Genomic DNA, 27,377 nt, shown 5'->3' on the forward strand with positions numbered 1-27,377 from the left:
AGCTGGTTGGACAGCATCACCAACTCAATGGACATGAGTTTGAGCAAACTCCAGGAGATGGTAAAGGACTTCCTTTCCTTCTCCCAGGAACGCATTTCATCTCAGATGCCTAAGGGACCGAGGTGCTAGAGCTTGACTGAGTTTCCTTGTGGCCACGCGGCCTGGTGGGTACCCACCTTCCTGTCCCAATTTGAGGCTGTGAATAGTGTCCGCTGTTGTTGGTTACACTTCTTGGATGACTTCAGACACATCTTTAAGGTTTCATCTGTATGTACCTCAGGACCAAGCTGTCTCACCAGGGCGTTATGAGATGGAATGTAATGAGGTAAAGGTACCACTTGGCATTTCTCAGGAAGAAAGAAAATGGGCAATTTGCAGGTGGTCTTATATTAGGTTGGCAATCCCCGATGGCTCAGATGGTAAAGAATCTGCCTGCAACGCAGGAGACCCAAGTTCAATCCCTGGGTCAGGAAGATCCCCTGGAGAAGGAAATGGCAACCCACTCCAATATTTTTACCTGGAGAATTCCATGGACAGAGGAGCCTGGTGGGCTACAGTCCTGGGGTCGCAAAGAGTTGAACAAGACTGAGTGACTAACATGTTATAATAACACAGATGAGGTAGGCCAAGAAGACAGGAATAAACATGTTTGATGTGTCCGGCATACTTTGCTTATTACGTGGCGTGAGCGGTGATCACCCACAACTGTAGCAGGAGCTGTTATTTGCTTCCTTCTCTCTGTGTCAGAAACTCTGCTTTACCAAGTGTCAGGTTCCAGCGTGTTTCTCACCTATACTTTAACCTTTGGGAACTGGGTGTGTGAAGTATAGTTTGCGGCCTGTACTTTTAGACTAAGTGAACTTCAATAGAATGACTCAATACCTGTCAATATTTTCTTAGTCAGGAGTCAGGGAGCGTGAGGCAACCCTGACTGGGTATTGCAGTTTCTGAAGGATTTTTTTTTCCCCCTAATAAGCTCTGGGGCAGGAGTCCTTCTTCTGTTGTGGGCACAATTCTGAGCGCTTCTGTTTGTGAGTAATTAACTCATTGTGGGTATTCAACGTGTATTCAAGCATGAGAAGCTACCTGCGTTCCTTTGGAACTGGTCTTTGCATCTGTAGCCTGAGGAGGCAGAGAGGGCTCTGATGAACAGAACGGGGGCAGGAGATGAGGTTCTCTTTCGAGCGGCAAAGAAAACTCCAAGTGCGCTCAGCTCTAGTTCTGGCTGCTGGGTAGTACTGGCACAAACAGTGGTGAAGGGCTGGTGTTTGGGATTTACGTGTTTTCCATTTCTAGTCATCACAGATTGAGCCCTTTAATAAAATATACTAAAAATGAATACTCGAAAAGTGAAATAAAGATAACAACAAGAGCATGCACAACATAAGCCCACTGAGGATGCACTGTGGTGTCTCAGCAAATTGCTGTAACGGATTCTAAATGCATACTCTTGACGTCTGCACCTGTTGTAAACCAGGAACACGCAGTTCACCTACTGGTACTGGCACAATGGTCCACAGTTTGATAGCACATCATGTCTCTCCCCCCAGATAATCGTGGGACAGGCACACAGTAAACCCCTGGGCGTGGCTGAACCTTGATGGGGAGCAGAGGATGAAAATGTGAGAAATGTCATGTACGTCAGATCCTGCTCCCCAGCGAGGAATAACGTGTGTTTCCTGGGTATAGAGGTAGGCCTGCTCTGGGATGAGAAGCCTCTCCTTTATTATTTGAGATGACATGTTCTATGGAAAAAAGTTTGGGTGCTTAGGGAATCACGGAGAATCTAGTAGCCTCTCGACTGACCAGGGCCTTATGTGTCCCCACCCTTGGTGCTACTTTGGTCTGAAGGAGCCCAGAAGTGGACTGACCTTTTTAGTTCCCCTCTGTCTCTCCAATCTCTTCCCCTAAGACTACCTCTCTGAGGACTGGTCCCTCTGGAAGCTTATATCATCTTGGCTGAAAGCAAAAAGCGAGAGTGTTAGTTGCTGAGTTGTGTCCAACTCGTTGAGACCCCATGGACTCTAGCCTGCCAGACTCCCCTGTCCATGGAATTCTCTAGGCAAGAATGCTGGAGTGGGTATGTGGCCACAAACAGGGTCAGCCCAGACCTCTAAAAAAATGAAAAACAAAAGCAAGAGTTTCTCAAGTGTGTTCTAAGCTTCCCAACTCGTTTCTTCTCCTGCTTTCTCCTCCCACACTCTTTGCTATCCCACATCCTTCAGTTCCCTTGTGGCTGCCTCCTTTCCCCTTGGAAAGGCTCTACCATGCATTCTACCCTAAGGCTTACTTAAACTTTTAATAACTTAAGCCAGTGTGGATGAAAGTTTTGAGCTTCTTTCCTTTTCTTGGTTGTTTCTAGAAGCTTAAAGAATTACTCTGAGAATGTATCCTGATAAGGTTCAGAACCTTCAACCACAGAAAGCAAGTTCCTAGGTGCAAAGGAGGTTACATTAGACGCAGTGGGCGTCACACGAAGGACGTGGTAGCCTACTCTGACTACATATAAACCGGCCCTAGTAACAGATGACAGTCAGTAATAGGCCAATGACTGCTACTGTTGCAGCAGAAGTCACAGGGGGCACTGTGTGCCAGCCTGAGCCACAGGCAGAAGAAATAGGAAGCCAGATGAAAGGCCATCTAAGGGTGAGATGCAGAGAAAAATAGGACAAAGAGACATAGGTATGGATAGTGAGGATAGAGCCATTAAGGCATATGTTGGCTTGGTTTACTTCTGGATATTTTTTGGAAATAAAATGTTTAAATATCCTTGTTTGCAGTTGATTGAAAAACACAGATTTAGCATCTTTCTAGCACCTAGTAGAATGACAGAAAGGTCATTATGTAGGGTTGGAAATTCAATCTCCATGTAGTCATTCAGTCAGTCGGTAAACAGTTGTTGAGTATTGGTTGTACACAAGATGGTAGCTAGGAATTCAGAGTGGAATAAGATATGATCCCTGTCCTTGAGGAACTTATTCCAGAAATAATTATATTTAAGGGATTTCTTGAAGGATAAGAAGGATTCTGTTAGGGAGACAGAGAGGACAGGACCGGCAGAGGCGTGACTTGGGGATCTGGTTCAGCTTGACATCTGGAAGGGTCTAATGTAGTGGACACATTGCAGTTATCAATTACTAGTTGTCTCTTGAGTGTTCTACCAACACTTCGAATTTCTTTTAAACTCATCTCTAAAACTCTGTTGTATGTTTCCTCTTTTCTCCATTCCCTTAATTAGGATTTCACCATCTCTCACCTAAATTTCTGTTATAATGTCCTTATTGAATTGAACCTGTCTACACAGTTATCAGATCATGACTAAAATGTAAACTGGATCACAAAATCATTTGGTGGTTTCTTGTGACTTAAAAGAGAAAGTCTAGCCTTTTGGTCCAGAGAAGGCAACGGCACCCAACTCCAGTACTCTTGCCTGGAAAATCCATGGGGTCACTAAGAGTCGGACATGACTGAGTGACTTCACTTTCACTTTTCACTTTCATGAAGTGGAGAGGGAAATGGCAATCCACTCCAGTGTTCTTGCCTGGAGAATCCCAGGGATGGGGGAGCCTGGTGGGCTGCCATCTATGGGGCCGCACAGAGTCGGACACTGAAATGACTTAGCAGCAGCAGCAATAGCAGCAGCAGCCTTTTGGTCAACATTTAAGACTCTTCATTATCTGGTTCTAACTACTTCTTTTAGCATCAGCGTGTGTGTTAGTCACTCAGTCGTATTTGACTCTTTGTGACCCTATGGACTATAGCCCCCAGGCTCCTCTGTCCATGGAATTCTCCAGACAAGAATATTGGAGTGGGTAGCCATTCCCTTCTCCAGGGGATATTCCCAACTCAGAGATCGAACCTGGGTCTCCTGCATTGCAAGCGGATTCTTTACCGTCTAAACCACCAGGGAAGAGAAGTTCTCAACTGTGACTTGTATGACACAATTGCCCAAGGAACTTTTAATATTCCAGATTCCCAGGGCTAGGAATCACTGTGTTGTTCTCTTGGGTTGAGGACTTGGGTCTCGCTCACCACCATCCTCCAAGCTTCTAACAATATATCCAGCACATAGTAGGTACTTGGTATCTATGGACCAAGTGAATGAATGTTGTTCCCTCTCTTACTGTCATCCATCACTTATCACTACCTGACATTATATTACATATTCATTTTTATGTGTTTGTTGTCCCCTCCTCTCAGCTGCACGAGGAAAAAGACTTTGTCTGCTAGTGCATTTCATTTTGTTCACTGCTCTCTTCCTGGAACAGACAACAGTGCCCAACAAATGTCTTGTGGAATAAATGAATGAATGAAGAATATATGGGAAAATATATTTAAAATTTTTAAAAAAGAGAAAAATAGATGGAGAGTGAGAGATGGATTGACTGAGAATAGTTGATGATATAATGAATTATTAAATAGAGAATAATGGTGAAAGAGGGGTTAATGGATAAACAAATGAGTAATAAATAATTGAATGAAGTCCTTTGGACCCCAGGGATCCAGTAGAAAAAGAGACTAAGACAGCGAGAAAAAATTTAAGCTACAAGGTAAGAATGGCATTGATAACATCCAGGTTTTATTGCCTTGCCAAGACTGCCTCACTTCAGACATATCACCATGAGCTCTGGTGATTATAAAAGCTGGAGGAGACTTTGAGGGCTATTCTCAAATTTGGACAACCGCAAGTAAGGAGCATTCTGGATGGAGAACAAGAAGGCATGGAGGTAGGAGGGAACTTGGCTGCTGCAGGGGTTGCGATGCCCATTAATCAAAAATATCCCTAGAGAATGTCCCCAAAATGAGTTCAGGGAGAACAGGATAAAGCCTGTACTATGGTGTTTCTTTCCATGACATTGGCAGATTTTTCTCTGGGAATTTTCCTATGAAATGCTGTGAAAGTGATGAGTATTCTGGTAAGCAAAAGCTGTGCACCCCCACCTTTCTTTGTTTTTGGTAGAATTAAAGTGCTATTTCGTTATATGTTATCATAATGAACCAAAAAATGCTCATCTTTGAGCTTCACTACCTGTGCTTCCATGATGCTCACTTCTGACACCCCTCTCTCTTACTCTGTGTTGAATGGGAACCTATCAATTAACGCCATGTCTTTAGCTCTGAAATAGTATTGTTTTTTCCACTAATGCTCTCTTTCCTGGAAAGCTTTTGTTTGTATATATCCATCTCCCTTTTGCAGAGGGATTAGCTACTTAACCCTCTATAATAAGATCAGTTTGAGGCACTTCACTTGCTCTCAAAGGCAGGGTAGAGATGAGCCAAGCTCTGGGACAATGCATTTGATCTTTTGTTCTTGGACTACTTGCAAATCCAGTGATGTGACTGTTTCATTTCTTGGAGGCCTGCCCTGCAGAATCACTCATATTGAGCTCTTAAAAGCATCCTGCTAATCCCACAGAATCTTAGATATACCCAAATTAGTTGTGAGGGATAGTTTCACTCTGACATCAGTGGGCCTTATGGATGGATGGGAATGTTTGTGTTAAATAAATCTGTAGCATGAACTGGGGAAGAACCAGAGAAGTAATATTTTACTTAAAAAAAAAATAGTGACTCGAAAGGCTGGCATAGTAAATTTATAAATCCGCTTCACTCAAGCCCTGAGCCATTTCTTCATGTGTTTTTTTTCACATGTTCAAGCCTCATTGCCTGTAACACGTGTTAGCACAATGCTGGGTGCCAGGCACAGCATTAACATCTAAGGAATTCACAGTTCAAAGGGAGAAAGCAGCGATGGCAAGAAACACAGGGAGAAAAATCACTTGAAAAATTTGCTTCTGAGTCCAGACACAGTTAATATTTATTCTGAAACATACCTCAGAAGAGCATGTCCGTTGTTATTTTTAACTTCTTTAATATTTTTTTGGTTTTTTGATCACACCACACAGCCTGTGGGATCTTAGTTCCCCAACCAGGGATCAAACCCATGCCCCATGCAGTGGAGCACAGAGTCCTAACCACTGGGCTGCCAGGGAATTCATTTTTAACTGCTTTAGAGGGAAAGCCTGCCTAAGATTCAAAAGCTTTAAAAGTTGTTGCATGTGCTTAGAAGTACTTGACAGCTGGACGTAGAAGCAGCTGGGTTGTCCCACTGCCCAGGTGATGTAGTTCTAAGACTGCTATGAAGGCCTTCTTCCCCACGTGTCCCGACCAGAGTACCTAACATTCTTCTTTGTTTAAGTCTTCAAAGACTTGTATTAAAATCAGACACTTTCAGGAGCCAAACTCTAACAACAATATCATAGTCTAATATTTTAATGATCTTCTTACAGAAGTGAACCACTTTTGGCTGAGTGCTGTATCTAGTATTGAGGCCTCCCAGGTGGCACGGTGTTAAAAGAATCTGCCTGCCAATGAAGGAGATACAAGAGATGTGAGTTTGGTCCAAGGGTCAGGAAGATCCCTTGGAGGAGGACATGACGACCCACTCTAGTATTCCTGCCTGGAAAATTCCATGGACAGGGGAACCTGGCGCCTACAGTCCATGGGGTTGCCAAGAGTCAGACACAACTGAGCACGCACGCATACACATCTAGTATTGTAGGCAGTTTTTGAAGGATGCCTGAGGTCAGAAATTACAGAGCACAAGGTGTGAGCTTTGGCCTGCTGTATGGCATTAAGAACTCATCACGTGGAAGGTATTCAATATCTTATTATACAGGACACACCCTAAGAATAGAAATCTTAGGAGCAGTGGAAAGCCCTCTGAGAGGGCTTGTAAGAAGCAAAAGACGCATTACGTGGCTATAGAGAGACTGTGTTCTCTTAGGAAAAATAATGCTTCCCTTTATGAATATTTAATCACCTGATTTCAAATAGCACCAGGTAGGGAGCAAATCCTAGTTCCAAGTACCAATAAAATGTGTGGTAAGATTTGAGACAATGAGACCCACTGCCATCGGGCTGATAGGCAAGCAGCGCCACAAGGGAGGTGAGATTTGGACCAGGCTTGGTGGTGAGAGTGAGCGTGTGGGTCAAGAGAGCAGAGCCAACATTTGAGGGAGGGGGTGGGGGTAGGTTGGGGGGACTGCAGAGAGGGGCAGGGAGCCAGGTTTGGCACGAAGGTCAGTGGGCAGGAGGAGTGGGAGGGTACAGGGGGCAGATGGTGGAGTGTTTCCAACTCCTTCCTGAGGATCCTGGAAAGATAACGAGCAGGAGAGGGATGTGCCCAAAGGCTTGTTTCAGACCGTTCTAGATTAGAGGTGGAATGCCGAAAGGATGAGGAGAGTGGAACTTTGGTGTCTGGACATCGAATGTGAGGCTCATACAGATGACAGGGAGGAGTCAGGAGCAGTGGAAAGGAAGCGACAGATGTGAGAGTCACTGGGAAGTTAGACTCACCCTGTCTTCATTCCAGTCCTCTTGCCATAAACCTCAGCTTTACCGATTTGAGGAATCAGTGGAGTGCAGCCCAGCCATTCCTGTGCCTGTCTCTGGAGTCTGGGTCAGACACCTGGTTCACATTCCCAGCTCTTTCACTACCTTAACCTCTCCAAGCCTCAGTTTTCTCACTAGTAAAATGGGGAGAAGGGTACATACAGCACAGGGATGTTGGAAAGGTCAGCTGAGAATAGGATGGTTGCTGTGTTGATAGTTGCCCAGTAAAAGACAGGCAAACAAAACATCGTTGTATGCCTTGAGGGACACAAAGCCGGAGCTTCATCGAGGAAGTAGCTGCATTTTTCAGAAGCATTTTGAGGCATGAAACGCTGGTTTTGATTTTTTCTATTTAGGCAGACTTGTGAACTGTGGTTAACGAAGCACCTCACTCTCATCCCGTTTTCTGCTTATCCCGCCCACCAGAGAACCCAGTGAGCCCTGTATGTTCCCGGTAGTTCCGTGTCTGATCATGTGCACCAAATGCCTCCTTTCTTTCTTTCTCTTTTGCTTTCTGAATAGCAGGAACAAAGACATCTTGTCTAAAACCTAAATAATGTGCCTCGTTGTAGTTTGGCAAACCACAGATTGAAAAGACACACAAAAGCTGTGGTCTGCTGTGTGTGCCGCTGCCTCCCAGGCATTGGCTTATTTGGCCTTGAGTTGCACAGCCACTCACTCACCAGTTGTGTCCCAGACACTGTACACGGTATTGCGAGGAACAGAAAGATGGCCAAGATGCTCTGGAGGGGTCTCCCCGCTTACTGTAAGAGAGAAGATACATATGCACGGGGTGAGGTTGCATCACTCCTCATATGGTCACATGAAATCCATAGCTGCATAGGGTTTGGTAAGAGAGAGGTTGGTTTCATCCCTGGGCAGGCAGGGACCACGTGATGTACAGCGTGGGCAGTTGGGGTGGTGGCTGGGGTGCAGAAGTGGGGTTTCTAGGGAGCAGAGGGAGGAGGCTGTAGGGACGTTGCTTGTCCTTTGTTCTTGGGGAGAGGGAGAGGGAAGGGAGGAAGATAGTAGGAGAGGAGGGCGGCAGTTTGCTCAGGTCCTGCAGTTATGTGAATGATTTATTTACTAGTTGAAAGTGTTCATTACTCAGTCATGTCTGACTCTCTGTGACCCCACGGACTGTAGCCCTCCAGGCTCCTCTGCCCATAAGACTCTCCGGGCAAGAATACTGGAGTAGGTTGCCATTCCCTTCTCCAGGGGATGTTCTGGACCCAGGGATCAAAGCTGGGGTCTCCTGCTTTGCAGGCAGATTCTTTACTGTCTGAGCGAAGGGAGATGATACAAGCACTCTGAGAAAATGAACATGACATCTGCTATAAGCTTCCTCATATCGCTCACTGGCTTCTTAAAGTGACACTCAGGAGACATGGCTTTCTAGTCCTGAGCTGTGGACTGCTTTTACTGTGAGTTCTGTCAGTGACCAGGGTCCTTTTTTCCTGTTGGCTGATAGATAGCTTGATTCATGTTTGTGCTCACCTCTTGCAAGAACAGAGGCTGCCTGCCATATGTTTTGACATTAGCCTGAATTCTGGCTCCATTGTAAGTTCCCACCCTTGTTCCCTGCTCTTTCCCCCCCAATCCTGCCCCACCTCAGGTTCTCACATCCCTGTGTTCAGGCTGTGTTCCACGTATGTCTGCCTCATCTGCTGTAATTCCTGTCTGCAACAGTGAGGAAGGTAACAAAAGGAAGCATGCTTCCTCAAGTGTTCAGCCTGTTCCTGGGACTACCTCTCCATAGAAGCATCAGTCCAAGTGCAGAGGGAGGAAAGGAAATTAAGCAGCAAGAACATCTGGCCCATGAGTTTAGAGACAGCAATCTTGGGCAAGGCTCTCTGGCTGTGGGGCAAAGTGCTCCCCTTCCCTACCTTCAGTTCCTTAGCTTCCTGCTGAAAAGCCAGCACCTTCTGAGGTATTTTTCTGAGTCCTTGACTCTGATGCCACTAGGAGTTTAACCAGGATGGAGTTTAACAAGGCACAGTGCTTTCAAGCAATAGTGACCTCCCCTCTTATGCCTTGAGCCAGGGCGCCTGGAGCAGGAAGTCTGAGCAGGTGGTTTTCCTCGCTTTCCAAGGCCACTGTGACCTTCTTTGTCCTTCTTACTCAGTCACCAAGGGAGTGGTGGTTCAAGAGGGAGCCAGCTCAGCTCAACTTTTCTCCATCCACACTCCCGGTAGTACTCTCACCCGAGGGCTGCCCGGGCCCCGGGGTAGGGAGCCAGGGTCTGGAGAGTCCTCCTCTCCTCTCTGGGCCGGCTGCAGGCTTCTAACCTCCCACCATCCTCTGACTGTGCTCCATCCTCACTCCTCTTGTATTTGAACAAGAACTCACCTGGCCAGTCGGGAGAGTCGGGGAAGGTTCCCCATAAGTTGCCCCCATCTACCATCTTCCCAGCGCAGCATCTCTGTCTGCTGTTTCTTCTGTGTCATTGCCCAACCACTTGTCTCACCTGAGTCTTTTCTTCAGCTATTTTCTTTTTTTTTAAACACTGATTTGTTTGGCTGTGTCAGATCTTAGTTGCGGCACCCAGGATCTTTGTTGCATCGCGGGGCATCCTTCGTGACAGTGCACGGACTCTCTAGTTGTGGTCTCTGGACTCAGTAGCTCTGTGGCATCCAGGATCTTCGTTCCTTCACCAGGGGTCAAACCTGTTTCCCCTGCATTGCAAGGCCGATTCTTAGCCACTGGACTACCAGAAAAGTTCCGCTTTGGCTATTTTCTACCTGAGTTAGAGTAAGCAGTGCCATTCCAGTCTTGGACCAGAGAATCTCTAGAAGACTTTGGGGCCTTATTTCAGCAAGAGTGTTCCCTTCAATTTGCTCACTTTCTAGTCTGCATCTGATGTGAGGTCCCAACTTTGAGATGAGTTTATTTGTACAAATTTCAACTGTGAACCTCCTGTGTGCCTGGCACGGTGATAAAATCTTCCAGGCTTCTGATGGATGGTTTTGCCTTGTCTCAGGCCTGTCTTTCATTCCTGTTTTCCCATTGCCTTTGCTTCACTGCTTAATCATCTCTCGGCTCCAACTCCCTCTTCCTTCCTGGCAGTTTGATTTTACAAACTTCCTCTCGTATCCTGCCTTAATAGCTTCTGGCTTCAGAGGCATGATTTACGCTTCCTCAAAGGGTAAGGTTTTATTCTCTGAATTATTGTTTCTTTTGCAGTTCCAGCGTGGTAAATCCAGCATCCACCATGATTGATGCATCCCAGGAAAACACAAGGAAGTCAGCTATATCTACAGCCAAGGTAGATTGAACTTGGACTTTGAAAAGCTCATCTGGGGCCAGAATGCCATTCTCTCATTTTATCAAAGTACTATGAAAAAGAGGAATTTGTAGTACTTTTTTCCCATCAAATATAGATAAGTTTTAGTATGTAATATAGGAAATCACTCTTTTGGTGGACCTAGATTTTTTACCCTAAAGAATAAAAAGTCTGACACTATTGAGGGCTGCTTCTTTTAAGCATATGGCATGTGGCTTGTTAGTTCCATGACAGTCCTTATTCCTATTCATGGCTTCCTGAATCCCTGTTAGAAGTCTGCTCATGGGAGAAGATTTTCAATTTATGAAACTACAGATAGCAAACACTGATTTTCAGCCTTATATTAATAAAGAAAAATACTAGGAGCGGGGATAACTTAGGAGTTCAGGATTAACATATACACACTACTATATACAAAATAGATAACCAACAAGGATGTACTGTATAGCACAAGGAACTATATGCAATATTTTATGATAACCTATAAGAGAAAAGAATCTGAAAAAATATATAACTGAATCACTTTGCTGTACACCTGAAACTAACACAACATTGTAAATAAAGTATACTTCAGTTGAAAAACAGAACTCTATTTATTGATACGGGCTTCCCTGGTGGCTCAGATGGTAAAGCGTCTGGGTTATATTTTCTGACATTAGAATCAATGATCATATTAGTGACTATGAAGCACTTCAAGATACCTGGACTCTTAAATCCTTATAGAAAAGGTCAGTTACAATTTTATTTAGTATGACTTTAACCTATCACAGAGAGTCTCATACGGTAGAAAGAGCGCTGGTGTGAATCTGCCCTAATTAGAGCCTCGGGTTTACCCTGACCTGTGACTACCTCTTTGATGTGTTCAGGCCCAAGTTGTTTTGCTTCTGTAAAAATCTCACCTCTGTGAGATTAGATTCGAATGGCTGGTTCTGGTTTAACTTTGTAAGACTCTGGAATTGAGTACATTTTACACAGTTTGGGTCTGATTTTTTTTTGGGGGGGGGGTGGGGCATGGCATATGTATAGTGATTCTTTGCTGACCGGATTAACTAGGACCATCATTTTTCAAACATGCCAGATAGAGTTTACTGGACAAAACTATTAACTATTGCATATAATAAGCATTTTCTGACACTGAGTTGCTGTTATGACATATAAAATGAATTTAATAAACAATATTTTTCCCCAGCAAAGGAAGAATCCATTTAATAGCTCCATGTTGCCAGAAGATCACTTATCTCAACAAACCAAAAATGAGCAGTCAAAAGATGGAAAGACTGGTTTCTTTCAGACTTCAAAAGAGGGTAAATATTATTTTTATTGAGCTAGATATTTTTATCTTTGTTATCTGTGGACTAAGGGAAATTCTCAGAGTTCCTTTAAATAGCTTTCAAGAGAAAGTGAAAAATTATGATGGTTTTCTTATTCTTCTACTATACCCACCATTTTCCTGCCCGAGGAAAGGAAGCAGAAATTTTAGAAACCGGAAGTTCATACATTCCAGGCTCAGAGGTGACCTCCATGCCTTGGGTTCCCCCTCAATGACCTGGGAAATTTTTTGACCAGAGGCATTCAGTCACTCACTGAACACTGTTTATTGGATGTCTACTGTGCAGACACAGTTCTCTGTTTAAAATTAAAAGAGTTTGCCTCAAGACCACTTGATAATGTTATAATCCTCTAATCTGTAATTATCAGCTCAGTCTCCCAGGAGCTTTTGATTAGATTTGTGCTGAACTGATTGGAGTCTGCCTCTTACAGAATTTTACCATTCTTACAATTCTTACATTTGATAAAGAAGAAACGTTAGACAATTTAATCTCTTCAAAATCAACTGTAAGAATTTTCCACAGGCATTAAAGACTGGACAAGGGGTAGAAAATTAATTTGGTTATTGTTCAGTTACTAAATTGTGTCCAAATCTGTGACCCCCATAGACTGGAGTTTCAATTACACTGTTTTAATATTAGTGTATTTTATCCTCTCCATTGGATACACTTTATATCACATAAAATATTTTATAGAAAAGAAGTCACTGAAACATGTTACGTGGGGTTTTTTTTTTTAACCTTTTTGTCAAAATTAATTTTTATTTTAGGTGTTGAAATTTTCTTTTTAGAAAACTGAGCTCATTTTTCTGGTTTCCATATATGAATTTTTTCAAGTGACTTTTGTATTTTTTCTTTACTCTCCTCAAGGAGTTTTTGAAATTTCTTAAAAAAATTTTTTTTCTATAGAGTATAAAATACCACAAAGTGTGAATATAAAGCATAGGCATCTTAAATTCAGTGAAGTTCATGCATGAGTTTTTTTAGAGTTTTTAATTAGGTCTGTACTTAACCTTCATGCTTTATTGTCTTTTAATATTTTAGCATTTTTTGCTAAATGTAGATTAAGTTTAAGATAGGTGTTTTAAATTAATGCGTTACTCTCCATTTGGTATATCATCTGATATGTTTTACTTTTCAGGGGAGTTGTCAGAGTCCAAAGAAGAGTCGTCTATCCTGGATATTTCAAGCCAAAAGTTAGAGAAACCAAAGCAGACTGTTCCAGGTCCTGAGAATGGGTCCCCAATCAAGGCTCCAGTCCCCAAAGCCAGGAAAATGATCTACAAGTCCCAGGACTTAAAGCAAGATGATAACCAGCCTTTTCCTAGACAAAGGACAGACTCCCTGAACACAAGAGGGGCCCCCAGAGGGATCCTGAAACGCAATTCCAGTTCTAGTAGCACAGACTCAGAAACTGTGCGTTTTCATCACAATTTTGAACCCAAAAGCAAAATTGTGTCCCCGGGCCTAACCATCCATGAGAGAATTTCTGAGAAGGAACTCTCTTTAGAAGACGACTCCCCCTCAAACTCGCTGGAGCCATTAAAGCATGTAAGATTCTCTGCCGTGAAGGATGAACTGCCACAGAGTCCAGGGATGGTCCACGGCCGGGAAGTGGGAGAATTTAGTGTTTTAGAGTCCGATAGGTTGAAGAATGGAACAGAACATGCAGGGCTCACAGATGAGGTTTTGAATGACCCTCAGCCTTCCCAGTACACAAACGGTTTGCCTTTTCAGTCATCAGCCTCAAGCCCAAGTCCATCAAAAAATGAAACAAGTCAGCCAGCGACTTCTGGTTCCTTTCCAATTAATGAGCACCGTTCTTCCAAAGAAGTTTTAACTACTAGAGCACAGTCCACTGAGAATTCACATACCATCAATGAACACAAAACTAGCTCATCAGAATTATCCAAAAACCCTGCTGGTAAGAGATTCATCACTACCAGGCTCTCAAAACTGGCCCAGTGGGCTTGGGATAGCCAGGACAGCCGGGCAGCCTGGTAGAAGCCCATTTTGCCTTCTAGGTATTCCAGCTAAAATTCAGGCAGAAGCCACTAGGGAATGTTTATGCCTCTTAAAAGGTTTGCAGGTTGTCCTCAATCTCCAATAACTAAAAGATCCAGAATAGCACACTATCTGGCACATATTTACACTGCACCCTAAACAATTGTAAGTGTGTCAATTATTTAGTCAAATTATAGTATTTTTTAAGTTAAATCAAGGTTTGTATACAGAGTGAAAATTAAACATATGCTAATACCTTTATATAGAGTAAATATATTCTTATTCACCTAATGCAAATTGATTGATTCCCATTTAACAGAACTTTGGTTTCTCTTTAATTTCAGGAGAACCTTCACTTTCTTAGCCTCAAAGGATGGGAAACTAGACTTTAAATTCCTACTAGGAAAAAGCTTCGTATTGACACCATGTCTTGCCCAGGGCCTTCATCCATTTGCTCCTAGACTTTAAATATTCTGAAGGAAACTTTCTCCTTCAGTTGCTGTGAGTTGAGAGGCAGTGAGAATACTGATTTTTCTTGCTAGCTCATTGATTTAGCCCTCTCTTGAAGATCTTAGAGCTCTCAAAGGATGCCTCAAACTGCTTTCTGATACCCATATGATTCTTGTGTTTTAAAACAGAAGCAGTGGGAAAAACAATTTTATGTACTCTTTCTCATCTTCATTAAGTCTTCATCCAACCCTATGATAATTTCTGTAGTCAGAAAAATATATAGTAGCAGCAGACAAGTTTCTAAATCATTTTTCTTCTCATCCCCTATTAGTCACTGTTGCGTTGACCCTGAGTCACTTTTGCTCAGTTCTACTCTTTCACGCTTATTCAGATCAATCCAGTGTCTTAAAGACAAAGTGTCTCCATTACCCCTCTCCTTGGATATTTTAAATAATTTGAAAAGGGCAGAATTTTTTTTTTTAGTTTTAAAATTAGCAGGTACTTTTTCAAAGATATAAAGGAACTCATTTTAAGGAAACTTCCAAAGTTTGAGTAAACACTAACAAATAATTAGATGATGCTTACTTAAATATTTATCTAAAAGATGAAAAAATTCTTTGGTAATATTTTCTTTTGGTATAATCCATAGAAAAAAAAAGGTAAACCTTTCCTGTTTTTCAAAGTGCGCCTGCTTTCTCATAGACTACCTTTACAATTTTCTGTTAGCTATTTATTTATGGTTTCTGATTTTTAAATCTAACTCACTATGAAATCTGGGAAGAAGGCATCATCAGTAAACCCATTTTGATTGACAGACAGGCCTTCTGGTCTTGAAGCTTATAAACAAAGTTCTGCTTATTCACTAATGCCCTGTTTTCTCCCTGCTTACCACAAAAATATATACAAGTAAATAATGGAGCATAAAAAGAAAATCGGAACCGAAAAGTGGTAAACTCTTAATTGTGCGAATTATGAGAGTTTAGCTCAGAGCTTTAGGACAATCACTATCACACTCATTAAAAAAATTTTTTTTATTGGAGTATAGTTACTACAATGTTGTGTTAGTTTCTCCTGTACAGCGTAGTGAATCAGCTATATGTATACATATATCCCCTCCTTCCTATTTAGGTCACCACAGGGCATTGAGTAGAGTTCCCTATGCTGTGCAGTCCGTTCTCATTAGTTACCTGCTTTACACGTAGTAGTGCGTATACATCAGTCCCAAGCTCCCACTTCATCCCACCCCTCCTTTCCCACTGGTGACCATACATTTGGTCTATACGTCTGTGTCTCTATTTCTGCTTTTCAAATACACACTCATTATTATACCAGAAGAAAACAAAAGAATTCCTCAAAGGAAACAAAAACATTACCTGGCATCAAGTTTTTTAAATAACTGTTCTTGTTTTTAAAATAATACACTTTTATTGAAAAGTGTGTAAAAACATTTGAAAAGAAATATGCACAAAATAAAACAATGATCACCTGTGATATCAACTATTGCTAATGTTTCATTGTAGGGCCTTTCAATAATTTTCAGGCATGGATATCATTTCAATTATGTTTACAATGTCCAGACTTCTTTTTTCACTAACAGTATATTACAAGAATTTTTTTTCCTCATTAGTCTCCCATTAAACAGCCTAACAGGGAACTCTTAAAGATCTCTCAAAGGAACTTCACCATCACTGACATATTTTTAATAGTGTCATGTGTAGTTATGAAAGGAAACTAGTATCCACTGTGTGCCAGTTATTGTATAAGCCTTTGTTGTTTTATATTTAGCCAGAGTTGATTATTAAAATTAAAGAGAAAATTTTATTAATTGACATCTCCTCTGGTGCACTTGAAATGTAGCCAACTTCATAAAAATTCAGCTCACATAATTTTCAAGAACATATATGTAGCATTTATAAGGAAGAGCGAGAAATGCTGAAACACCCACATGTTAACTAAAGGGAAAGAATGCCTAAAAAAAAAAAAAAGAATGCCTGAGTTCCCTCACGTGCCTGTGCCTAAGGCTCAGAAAGGTCTTGGCCTGCTTTCTCCATAGCTTAAAAAGAACTTCAACGCCCTTCTCTAGCCTCCTAGCCATTGGGTAGCAAACATCAGGCAGCAGGTAGAATTCACATTCTCTGTCAGCCCTCACTTTACTTTGTCTCACAGAAACTTCCTCCAAAGTTGCAAATTATAGAAGGGAAGTAGGGGACTGCGGAAGAGCCCTTCAGACCATGGTCTGAAACTGCAGTATACAAAACGACCACTGAGGTAGCCAGTAGGAAAGATTCCTGGGCCCCATCTTCAGAGATTCTAGCTCAGTGTATCAGGACTAAGGCCCCAGAGTGCAAATATCTTCACTGTGCCCTTCTGATGGTTTGGAAGGAACTCCTTATTTAATCTTCCTTGAACGTTGCTTTCCTAACTCCTGAAATCGCGTAAGTCTTTGTTACTCAAAATTAATTTTTGTTCTATTCAGTTTTGGTTTTGGCCACATTGCATAGCATGTGGGATCTTAGTTCTCTGACCAGGGATCAACCCACATACCTTGCATTAGAAACTTGGAGTCTTAACCACTGGAATGCCAGCGAAGTCCTGTGTTTCTCAAACTTGAGTATAAGCCCTCTCTAGGGTTTATGAGTGGGCCAGTAGATAATCAACAAGAAGGATCTTCCTGGAGTGTCTGTTTTATGCAAAGCTTTGCGAAAAATTTGTATGTACAATGTAGCATGGATCAGAATATAAAATCTACTTGAATTTTTAGAATTAAACAGACACTTGTAAGAAATTCCCGTCATAATTTCAGGGGTCTGTATTTACCTTCCCTTACTATTATAGGGCATCTTTGGTAGAATATCTTAATTAGGATGGTTTATATTATAACTCCTGATAAAACCTGATATAAACAACTAATGGTGGAGCAAATGTAAATTCAAAACCTTTTTAGAAGATAATGTGATTGAATAACAATTCTTTAAGTGTTCTCTTTTCTTATTTAGAAGAGCATTTCTGTGTTGCAGATGAACTGCCTTGCACTGAGCCCGAGTCATCTCAGGTGCCAGACTGCAGTTCTAGAGACCATCAGCAAGGTAAGCCCCCTCTACTCCAGGCCCTAAGAGCTAAGACATCCTCACATTCTGGTCCATATGCCACTGAGATAAGGAAGACAACTGATGATTCCATATCTAAAGTCCTAGACTGGTTTAACCGAAGCTCTCATTCAGATGACAGTGTGGCATCTCTGCACTATCCCCAAGAAATACAGCCCAAAGAAAAAGCAGACTCCAAGCTACAGATTGCTGTTCCCTTGGTGACAGATGACAGCAGTCAAGAAGGAAATGGTTTGATTGCTCTACTACCCACCAAAGTTGAATTGACACCTGTGGGACCTAATTCAGCATTCCAGGTAGAGGAACATATGCTGCCTTCTGGAAATTGCCAAGATAACAATGTGCACATCAAACCCAGATCTATTAATTTGTCCCCACAAGGCAAGGAAAGTCTGGGCATGTTGCAACCATTTGAAATCTACAGCCCAAATCAAGAGAGTAAAACTAAAGACTATAGCCAAGGTTCAAAAAACACAGGGAAAGCAGTTGGGGTACTTCTTCCAGCCAATAGCTGTTCCTACAGTGTTCACAAAGGATCTCATGCAGAAGACCAAGTTCTATGCAATATTAAGGATGCTGGCAGCTTAGGTGAAGAAGAACCCAAGCTTCGTGTTTATGAAAAAAATACAAGAAAGTCAGAAGTAAATTTTGACTCTTCCACAATTATCCAAGAGCCGAGTTTGAAAGCCCACGTAAAGGCAGAGAGTGAGAGCAAAGGAAGAGATACTTCCACCCTAAAATCTTCTTTAGAACCAGAGAATATTGAGTCACCACCTGGGGCTGCCAACGGCGTATCTCCTTGGAAGAAGCTTGAGGTCCAGTTACCGGAAGCTGGTGAGGTTCCCCAGAACCGAGTACAAAGAGAGAAGTACAAGAGAGTGAGTGACAGAATATCCTTTTGGGAAAGTATAAAAGCTTCCATTCATAAAGAACCCTCATCTCCATTCAGTCAGGAACGACCTTCTGCTAAAGCATGTCAGCCTGTAACGTCCGTGGATAGTTTACCTATGGGCCGTGGTAAATGTAATACTCAAGTCACTGCCAAACAAGTAATCCTAGATAACGATGGCCACGCAGCCCATGTCTCCAGTGTTTGTTCCTCAAAGAAACCTAAAGAGACCAGGCCCCAAATATCAGGTCCATCCAAAAATGATCCTTCAGCTGACCAGTCAGGCACAGTGTCTCTCTTTCAGAACAGGACAACTGAGCCTGTAAAAAGATTGCCAGTGACAGACAGTTTGCATTCTGAGAAGGACGTTACTTTCCTACCATTGCATCATCCTTCAAATGTCAGGATTGAAATGCATACCTCTTTGGAGAAAGACAGATCTCTAATTGGTGAATGGAATCCCAACTTTAAAGTTATGCCCTTACAAGAAAGAATGAATGAACCCAATACAGAACAAGTCTATAATCACTCTCAATTTGAGAATTTGAGAAGGTTTTGGGACTTAGGTGCCAATCCAGACCATCAAGATAATATTGAGAAGAGTACTACCACAACAAGCCAAAAAAATTCTGTGCTTTTTAATAGCCAGAAACACAAAGAAGTCAGTGATGTGGCATCGTCAGGAAACAGTACCCATGAGAGACAGATGCTTCTAAGCCAGAAAGAAATTCCGGCAAGAGAGGAAATAGAGGAATTAAATTCAAAGGGCACACTCCAGGTGTTGCCAGATGACACCACATTTCCATGGAGACCACCCAGAAAGTCCACTCATCAGTTGCCAAGATATGAGTCATCCAAGGAAAACATGGGGAAAAATACTGAATGCTTTGTTACCCCAGTGTTCAAGGAAGAAAACGATGACTCTGACCAAGAGCTCAAAGAGATTCAAGAATCCACAGTGAAAACAAGTGTTTCATCTAAAGACTACAAAGACACACTTAATGACAGCTTACAGAAGCTGCTTTCCGAAGCCTCATCACCAGTCCTCCAGCCTTCTGGTGGAAAAGTTCATGCGAAACAACTGTTTGAACCAGATGTTTCTGAAAATAGGACATGGCCTCAGGAGACAGATTTTGTTGATCCTGAGGAAGAAGCCAAAAGGCCTAAAGAGATCAGTAATGAGCATATAGACAAAACAGTAGCTCCTCCAAAGGCCTATTTGAACACTTTGACTGCTAGTCTGGACAAACTCCTGAAGGAAGCAACTGGAAGCCCACCCTCTCCCTTGCAAACCAAATGTGAACCCACCACCACTGGGATCAGCTCAGAGTCTGAAGAGAGTAGCGTTGATGAAAACAGGATAGAGCAGAGTCAGAACACGTCAGCTGATGAGAGAGAGAAAATGGCTTCTTTTCCAGAGGGGACAGAAACTTGGGGAAATAGCGCTCTCTCCCAGGAAGCTCAAAGTGGTGAGTGCCAGCTGAACCCAGAGAACTTGTTGCAGACAGCTGCAGAAGGCTCTCATCCCCTGGATCAACCTTCCTGTTGCCACAGAAAGGGTTCTTCCGGGGATGTGGTCCACTCTCCCCAAGATATGCCTTCTCCCAGGGATGCCCATTCTTCTCCTCAGGATAAGACACTGCTTTCTCAAAGGGAAGTTTCAGAGACTATAGAAAAAGTTATTCTATCCAGACCTGCACTGAATGACATAAAAGCTATATTACAAAAGCTACTTAGAAAAGCTTGGTTGAGTGATCCAGCTGGGCTGAAAGTAGTTTCTGGAGAAGTAAAAATAGAATTTCTTAAAGGTGTACAGGTAGAAAGGAGTGCCCCCAATTCTCTGGGAGTTATCCCACCACAGACAACAGTGGACAGCACAGCATCAGGCAGAAATGGTTTTTATTCCTTCAATGTAGTTTCTGATGAAACTCATAAAATGGGATCTTATTTAGCTGCCCAGACATCTCCATCAGACCAAACCCTTAGCTCATTTGCTTCTACTCTTGCTCAGTATGGCAAAGAGTTACCTCAGGAAGTGACAGAAATTGTGAGGGAAATGACTATTCAGCCTAAATCAGAGCCCCTTGAATTCAGTATTGCCTTAGAAGAACTACTAAAAACTGAAACCCCTTGCACAAAATATGACAGTGATACAAGGGGTCTTTATTCATCAGAGTTAGTAGGTATTACTGAGGTGCCCGGGCAAGCTGCTTCTGAATTCCATCCTAAGAAAATAAAAGAGACAGTAGAAAAGTCTGAGGCTCCATCAGCTACTGAGAGTGCTTTTGATATTGGTTTGGAGAGACTCCTTAAAGAAACATCTAACAGTCCTTCTTATCAGCCCCAAGTGTCAGTGAAGGAAGAATATCCTGAGAAGGAGCCATTAGACTCAAAGCAGGCCAGGTGTTGGGGGAGAGTGCCCCCTTTTCACTGGTCAGTCTCAGGGGCCTTGGAAATCAAACATAAGAATAATGTATTCAAATCTCAAGTCAACCAACGTGGTAAAGTGTTAGGAAGAAATGCAAATAGCTAATGCAAAAAGCTATGACTGGCTTATCAGATCTCTGTGGTTCTGAAAGTGGGGTTGAGATCCCTGGAGCCTCACAACTTTCCGTGGACCATGAAGTAGGGACCACAGAAACTATAAACCCCCCAGAGGAGAGGGATAGTGAAAGTGAGGTTGCAGTGGTTCGAGAAAGAGCTTTTCAGGAGCCTGGTTTCAAAGAGGCTCCTGAAGCAATTAATGTGCCCAGAAATAGGCAACCCGTTCCTCTCCTGACAAACAAGGAAAACTCTGCAAAAACAAGTCAAGTTGAATTGATTCTGGGATCACCGTTTAAGAGACTAGAGAAAAAGGAAGAAAAAGGTTTCTCTGACTGTGATTTTTCAGATGGAAACATTGGTTCTAATGCAAAAAACTGGAGAAACACCTCCAGTGAGCATTTTGAGGTTTTTCACTGATTGGTTAATGAGTTGATTTACTTAATGCTGACATAAAGGATGATATAGTTTTTAAAACTGGGATTAATTTGATAATCCCAAATGGTGCTAAATTCGTCTTTGTACTTCAGTTCTCCCTAGATTTTCTTAATAAAAAGCTACATTTCCTGTTATATTCTTTAATCAAACGAGTTACATAGAGATAGCGTTACCCATCTGGCAGTGTTTCAGAATCTGATTTTATTCTCAGTGATCAACGATAGAATTTTCAGATTCCAAAGATGTGTTTTAAAGAAATTTTGGGGTTTAGAGAGTACCTCTGAGACATCCAAGCGAGCTTTCCTCTTGGAAAGAATTAGAATTTCCTAATTGGCAGTCCACGTAGCATGCTCCAGTAAGATTTGTGGCAAGAAAGTGCCACAGGTGGGCGTAGATTGCCCTCTTAGAAGCAACATGTTTCCACAGTGGTGGCTGAGTACCAGGAACAAGGTGCAGGGCTGGAACTTGCCCTCAGATACTGTGAACTGTTGTGGGGTTTGTTTTTTTGTTTTCTCTTTTTTTTGCTGCTCTCTCCCTCCCGTTTCCGATCACCTGCAGAGTCCTCCCTTCAAGGCTGTGACTCAGTGTGATGACTTCACCTAACCCCACCTAAAGGCCTGGCCTGGCCTGTGCATTTCTTTGGCTCCAGCTTTAGCTGAGTGGAGAAGATCTTCATCAATTACCATATTCACCTAAGTGGACTTGGGATACTGGTTTCAGCCAGGCTCCCAAAGAAAGGGCTTGTCTCAGTTTGCTCTTTGGAGCAACCTGACTATTTTAGGAGAGAAAGCCAGGAACAAATAGGGATTAGAAGACACCTGATTAGAGTGATGAAATAATAAAGGATGCTCCCCGGCTGGAACATTTTAACCAAAGTTGCACAACAACTAGTGTTGATCACCTTCCTCAGTAGAAAATTAATAGAATGTGTCATTTCCTAGCTCCCTTCGGTCTCAGTAAGAACAAATGAGCTTCACTGAGTGGCTCATTTGTGAGGTTTGGGTTTCTTTGCAAATAGCCATAGGGTCTCTTATTGAAAATTGACCAGAGAATCCATCTATAATCCTAATTAATGAAGCTGAACCATCTTTAATATTTGTAACTCGTGGGAAAAGGAAAGTGATATACCAGTCTCTGCAAGAGTATAAGTCAGCATCTTAAACTTATCAAAGTAGACTTAACTAAGCAACCCCATGAATTACTAGGGTAAATGGGCCTATATGAGGTGAAGGGCTTGTAAATTTACACTTAACTTTGAAGACTGTTCCTGAATGTGTATAGCTGTGTTTAAGTATACCAGCATAACTGATTGAACAGCAACAAACCTATCTAAAAAATAAATAATCAATATAAATGATTACCCAGACAGAGCCCAGAGATTTTAAAGCCAAGTAGGAGGTATAAAATGGTGCACGGAGTGTGTGTGTGTTCAGTCATGTTTGACTCTTTTGCGACCCTATGGACTGTAGCCTACCAGGCTCCTCCGTCTATGAGATTTTCCAGGCAAGAATACTGGAGTAGGTTGCCATTTCCTCCTCCAGGGAATCTTTCCCAACCTAGGGATCGAACCCATGTATCTTGTGTCTCTGGTATTGGCAGAGAGATTCCTTACCACTGAGCCACCTGGAAGGCATAGGTTTCTAACTTCTAACCTAAATAATTATTTTTTAAGTAAGTGAGTTGGGTAGAATGAGAGTATGGAAGAACCTGGCAACAAGGCCACCGCAATTTTGATGAGCAGCCGAGTATGTTTGACTTGTGGCTGAGCTCTTAAGCAGCCAGTATCTCATGATGTTCCTTTAATAAAGAGAAGAGGGACTGCTGAGAGATTATGCAGATGATTCATGTTTTATTGTGAATTATATATGATTCATATGTACATGATTCTTTTTTTTTTAAGCATATTAAAATCACTGAGAAGGTCCGTAGGAAGAAAACTTTAAAATTTGAACACAGAGGATCCCAAATCTAATTCATCTTAGAATCCATTTACTGGAGAATGCGTATTAACATTGAGCAGAACTGGGGTGCACTTCAGGAAAGTGTTGTCTAGAGTTGTTCCCAAGTGGATTGACTCATTAATGGAATCATTCATGGATTTAGCAAACAATGTTGAAGTGCCTCTTGCCTGCCCCAGTTGTAGGCACTAAGAATATAACAATGATGAGTGACAGTACTCAGAGCAAGGCTTATCCATGTTGGAGTTTTCACTGTCAAAATGGAAAAATTAAAGACAGTCTAGAGAAAAAATGTTATAACATTAGATGCATTTAAAGAACAGTTCTTATTCTCCAGTTATGCCCTTTTCCTTTTTTCCTTGTGTTCCTAAAATACCTTTCATTTTTTATAAAATGAAGCCATTGGTAGTTAAAAGAGACCAACCTCCCCCACTTTAAAATGCTTTCTATTTTAAAATAAAAAGTTGACCACCTCAGGTCATTACCCAACATTTTGACGGAAATCTTACTAGTTCATGAAACCCAAAGAGTCTATATTCATTGATCTGGAGAATTCACCCATCTGTGTACCCAATTATATACAGATGTTAAAACATCTGAATCCTGCCTTCTGTGGTTTTCAGCTAATTATTTTAATGCTCCTAAAACCATTTTGTGGCTGTCTTCAAAAGCTAGAAGTGAAGGGGAAAGATGCAAATTTTAGAACAGAGCAACTCATGTGCCTAAAATAGGGCTGTAGAAGACTTAGCGCATTGCTGTTACTGTGGTCATTATGCTAATCTTGTCTCTATATCATTTGTGCTTACAAATATTTCTTATGCTTACAAGTCATTTCTTTAAATGACTTCCCTGGTGGCTCAGTGGTAAAGAATCCGCCTGCCAATCCAGGAGACACAGGAGATGAGGGTTTGATCCTTGGGTCAGGAAGATCTCTGAAGGAGGAAATGGCAACCCACTCCAGTATTCTTGCCTGGAAAATCCTATGGACAGAGGAGCCTGGAGGGCTATAGCCCGTGGGGCAGCAAAGAGTTGGGTACAGCTGAGCACGCATGCGCAGGCGCTAATATTCTTTAGTGAAGAAATTTTATTTTCTTCTGTGGACTGCCTCACAGAACGGATAAAAGTATGGAGGCTTATGGCATAATACCTCCTTTCAACCTACCATTTCAGTGTCTGTTGATCTATTAAGAGTTTGATTATTTTCTTTTTTCGTTTGTATTGTGCAGTATTCATCGGTTTTGTCTTGTAACAGGTTCAGAAGAAGAACCCAGTCCTGTTTTGAAAATTTTGGAAAGGAGTGCTGCTAGGAAAATGCCTTCCAAAAGTCTGGAAGATATTTCATCAGATTCATCAAGTGAGAATACAGTGTGCCCCACTGTCCATGCCCCGACCTAAGCTTAAAAACGCTTACATGCTCTTCTGTGCCTCGCTGCATGCTGTTGTACCCTGAACCCCTACAAGGAGGGGTTAACAGATGAGAACAGCTTTTCCCAACCGAGCTAAACAGGCTCAGCCAAAAGTGGTTGGAACTTCGCTTTTAAAATAACACACGAGGTTTGGTTACAAGTATACTAGGTTTTCTTGAAGAACCCCAGTTTGAATATTTATTCAAACACTGAGTTTTAAAAGACTGGTACCTTGTGGTTCTAGTGGTAATAGCTGACACTGATTTAGCACTGTGTGCCAAGATGTGGCTAAGCGTTTTACGTGCATGATCTCATGTAACTGGCATAGGCAACCACATGTGGGGGGGGGGCCCACAAATTGTTATCCCCATTTTACAGATGAGGTAAGTAGAGTTCAGAGAGGTAAAGTAATTTGCTTCATACCATGCAGCAGAGCTAGGACTCAAAATCAATAGGCTGTTATCAAGAGCATTTATGAGGTGATTGTATTACATATAACTGCTGCTTGTCTGATAAATTTTTGCATGATATGGAGATGAATTCATCTCTGGCTTCAGGGACTTTGCTTTCTCTTTTATCCCTTATTTCCACCCATTTCTTTTGGATAGTGGAATTATAAGCTCAAAGACTGACTGACACAGCACTCCAGGCACACTCTTCCCCACTGCTTTAATTGGTGAAGGATTTCTAGAGTAATAACATAAAGCCTAACATATATAGGGACTTGTGAGCCAGACAAACAGATTTAGAGACTGTGACTTCTAGGGGTTTTGTTCTTATTCTTTCTAAGCTAAGATGTACCCCTGGGATTACAGATGGTCATGAGGAAATTTATCAAGTGCAAGTTAACCACTGCCAAACTCATATAATTAAAATTTGATCACTTTCATGTTTGGAATATTTCTGTGCATCTACAGTTGACACTGAAAAGTTTCCGGTTTTAAAAAGGAAAAGAAAAAAGAACAAGCTATGCCACTAAACATAGTGGCATAAAATTCAGAGATTTTCAGGGCTGTGAAAGCAGTATTCCCAATTTGGAATGCAGCCCTTAACCCACCAAAGATCTTGGAATCTCAGGGTTAGAAGGGACCTTGAAGGTCACCCATTCCAAACTCCCCCTCCAGTGCAGGAATTCCCTCTAAAGCCTCAACAGGTGGCCAACCCCCAACATCCGCCTGAATACTTCCAGAGAAGGCAGTCCAGTCCTTTGTTGTTCAGCCCTTATTGTCCTTTCTGATGTTAGTGATGGACCCGAAGGGGGAAAAAAAAAAATTCTGCAACAATTGTCCAATTTGGCAAAACTCTAGCCTGAGAAACGTGGGGCTATTGCCATGGTGCAGCTTTAAAGTACTCAGGAATGTGTAGGGTTAAAAAAAAAAACCACCATCAGCTGACGGGTATTCCTGCACGCTCCCTTCCAAATACCGATACCCACTCTCACACTAGCCTGCCAAGATTCCACTTAGCAGCTGGTCCCCACTTACATCTCTTCAGTTGACTTCCCAAGCAAGGCTCCCAGAGGCATGCACAAATGATGATGCACGCCCAGAAATATTTGTTAATGACCGTGGGTTTGGGAAGGTGTTAGTCATGGCTAGCATCTTACCCTTTCCAGAAGAATAAAGAGGCTGTTGCAGCCCCGTGCTTTCTCCTACTGCCGGCCGATTGCTTGCTTTGAGCTAACCCTCTAACCCTTGGGAGTCCGTGTGCAGCAGTGTGCTGATGTAAGCTGCATCGGGGCTGAAATGGGAGCTCCCGCTATGGCACTGGCTCGAGTAGCTAATCTAAAGAGAAAGTATTTTGGGGAAGACATCTTGGTTGCACCCCTCACACGGCATCTTGACTAATTGCTTCCAACTCCAGGGGCTTCCAGGGACAGTCTCATTGTTCTTGCTCGCCAAGGGTCAGTCGTGTTAACCATTTGTTAATTTCTCCTGCACAGATCAAGCCAAAGTAGATAATCTGCCAGAAGAATTAGTACGTAGTGCTGAAGATGGTAAATATCTTTATGTATTTGCATGTCTGTCTGTGTGTTAGGTTCTGGGGTGGTTTGGGCAGTCACCAGGACACAGCTATTAGGATAAATAGAAGAACGTCACTTGTCACTATGTGATGAATGGTGCCTAAGTTGTTATAAAATGGTTCTGACTTGGTGTATTTAATACTGTTCGTATTCTTAAGGTTTCTGCTGGTGATACTGGTGTGAAGATCTCATCAGAGACCCTTGGGAAGCAAGGGTTTCTAAAAATAGGAAATTGTATTTCTATGAGCATGAGCGGATTTTTGCTACTCTGACTTGCAGAACTCCTTGTGAAGGCAGGGAGAGTGGCATGGTTTCCTGGGTTAAGTTATTCCTGTATTTGATTTTCAAGTCAGCATATAGATCTCTTTAAATTTAACTGGTAAAGATTTAAGATCAAAGGAAAGGGTCCCAGAACAAGACTGGGTATCTTGCCTCTGCTTACGTCAATAACCAAGTATAGACCAAGGGTGAAATTGACTGATTCTGAATATTAAGGAGCCAGAAGGTCTTGCAGCTTGTCTATGGATCAGGCATTATACTTGCTTCAGTTATAAA

General features: G+C 42.2%; 1 protein-coding gene across 9 annotated transcripts in view; it reads left to right on the forward strand.

Moving 5' to 3' along the window:
• SYTL2 (synaptotagmin like 2) overlaps nt 1–27,377 on the forward strand; it is a 120,999-nt gene that overhangs the window by 71,718 nt on the left and 21,904 nt on the right. For 4 of the 9 annotated variants that reach the window (XM_040255544.1, XM_040255548.1, XM_040255547.1 and 1 more), the window contains exons 5-10: nt 10,579–10,660; nt 11,868–11,982; nt 13,148–13,930; nt 17,478–17,546; nt 24,646–24,747; nt 26,742–26,795. In XM_040255544.1, the coding sequence (XP_040111478.1) occupies nt 10,579–10,660; nt 11,868–11,982; nt 13,148–13,930; nt 17,478–17,546; nt 24,646–24,747; nt 26,742–26,795 (1,205 nt within the window). The other 5 variants (XR_005723615.1, XM_040255541.1, XM_040255543.1 and 2 more) reach the window with 2 other exon arrangements.

Source organism: Oryx dammah, unplaced genomic scaffold, assembly GCF_014754425.2.
Source record: "Oryx dammah isolate SB20612 unplaced genomic scaffold, SCBI_Odam_1.1 HiC_scaffold_15, whole genome shotgun sequence".
In the NCBI taxonomy this organism is placed as follows: domain Eukaryota; kingdom Metazoa; phylum Chordata; class Mammalia; order Artiodactyla; family Bovidae; genus Oryx; species Oryx dammah.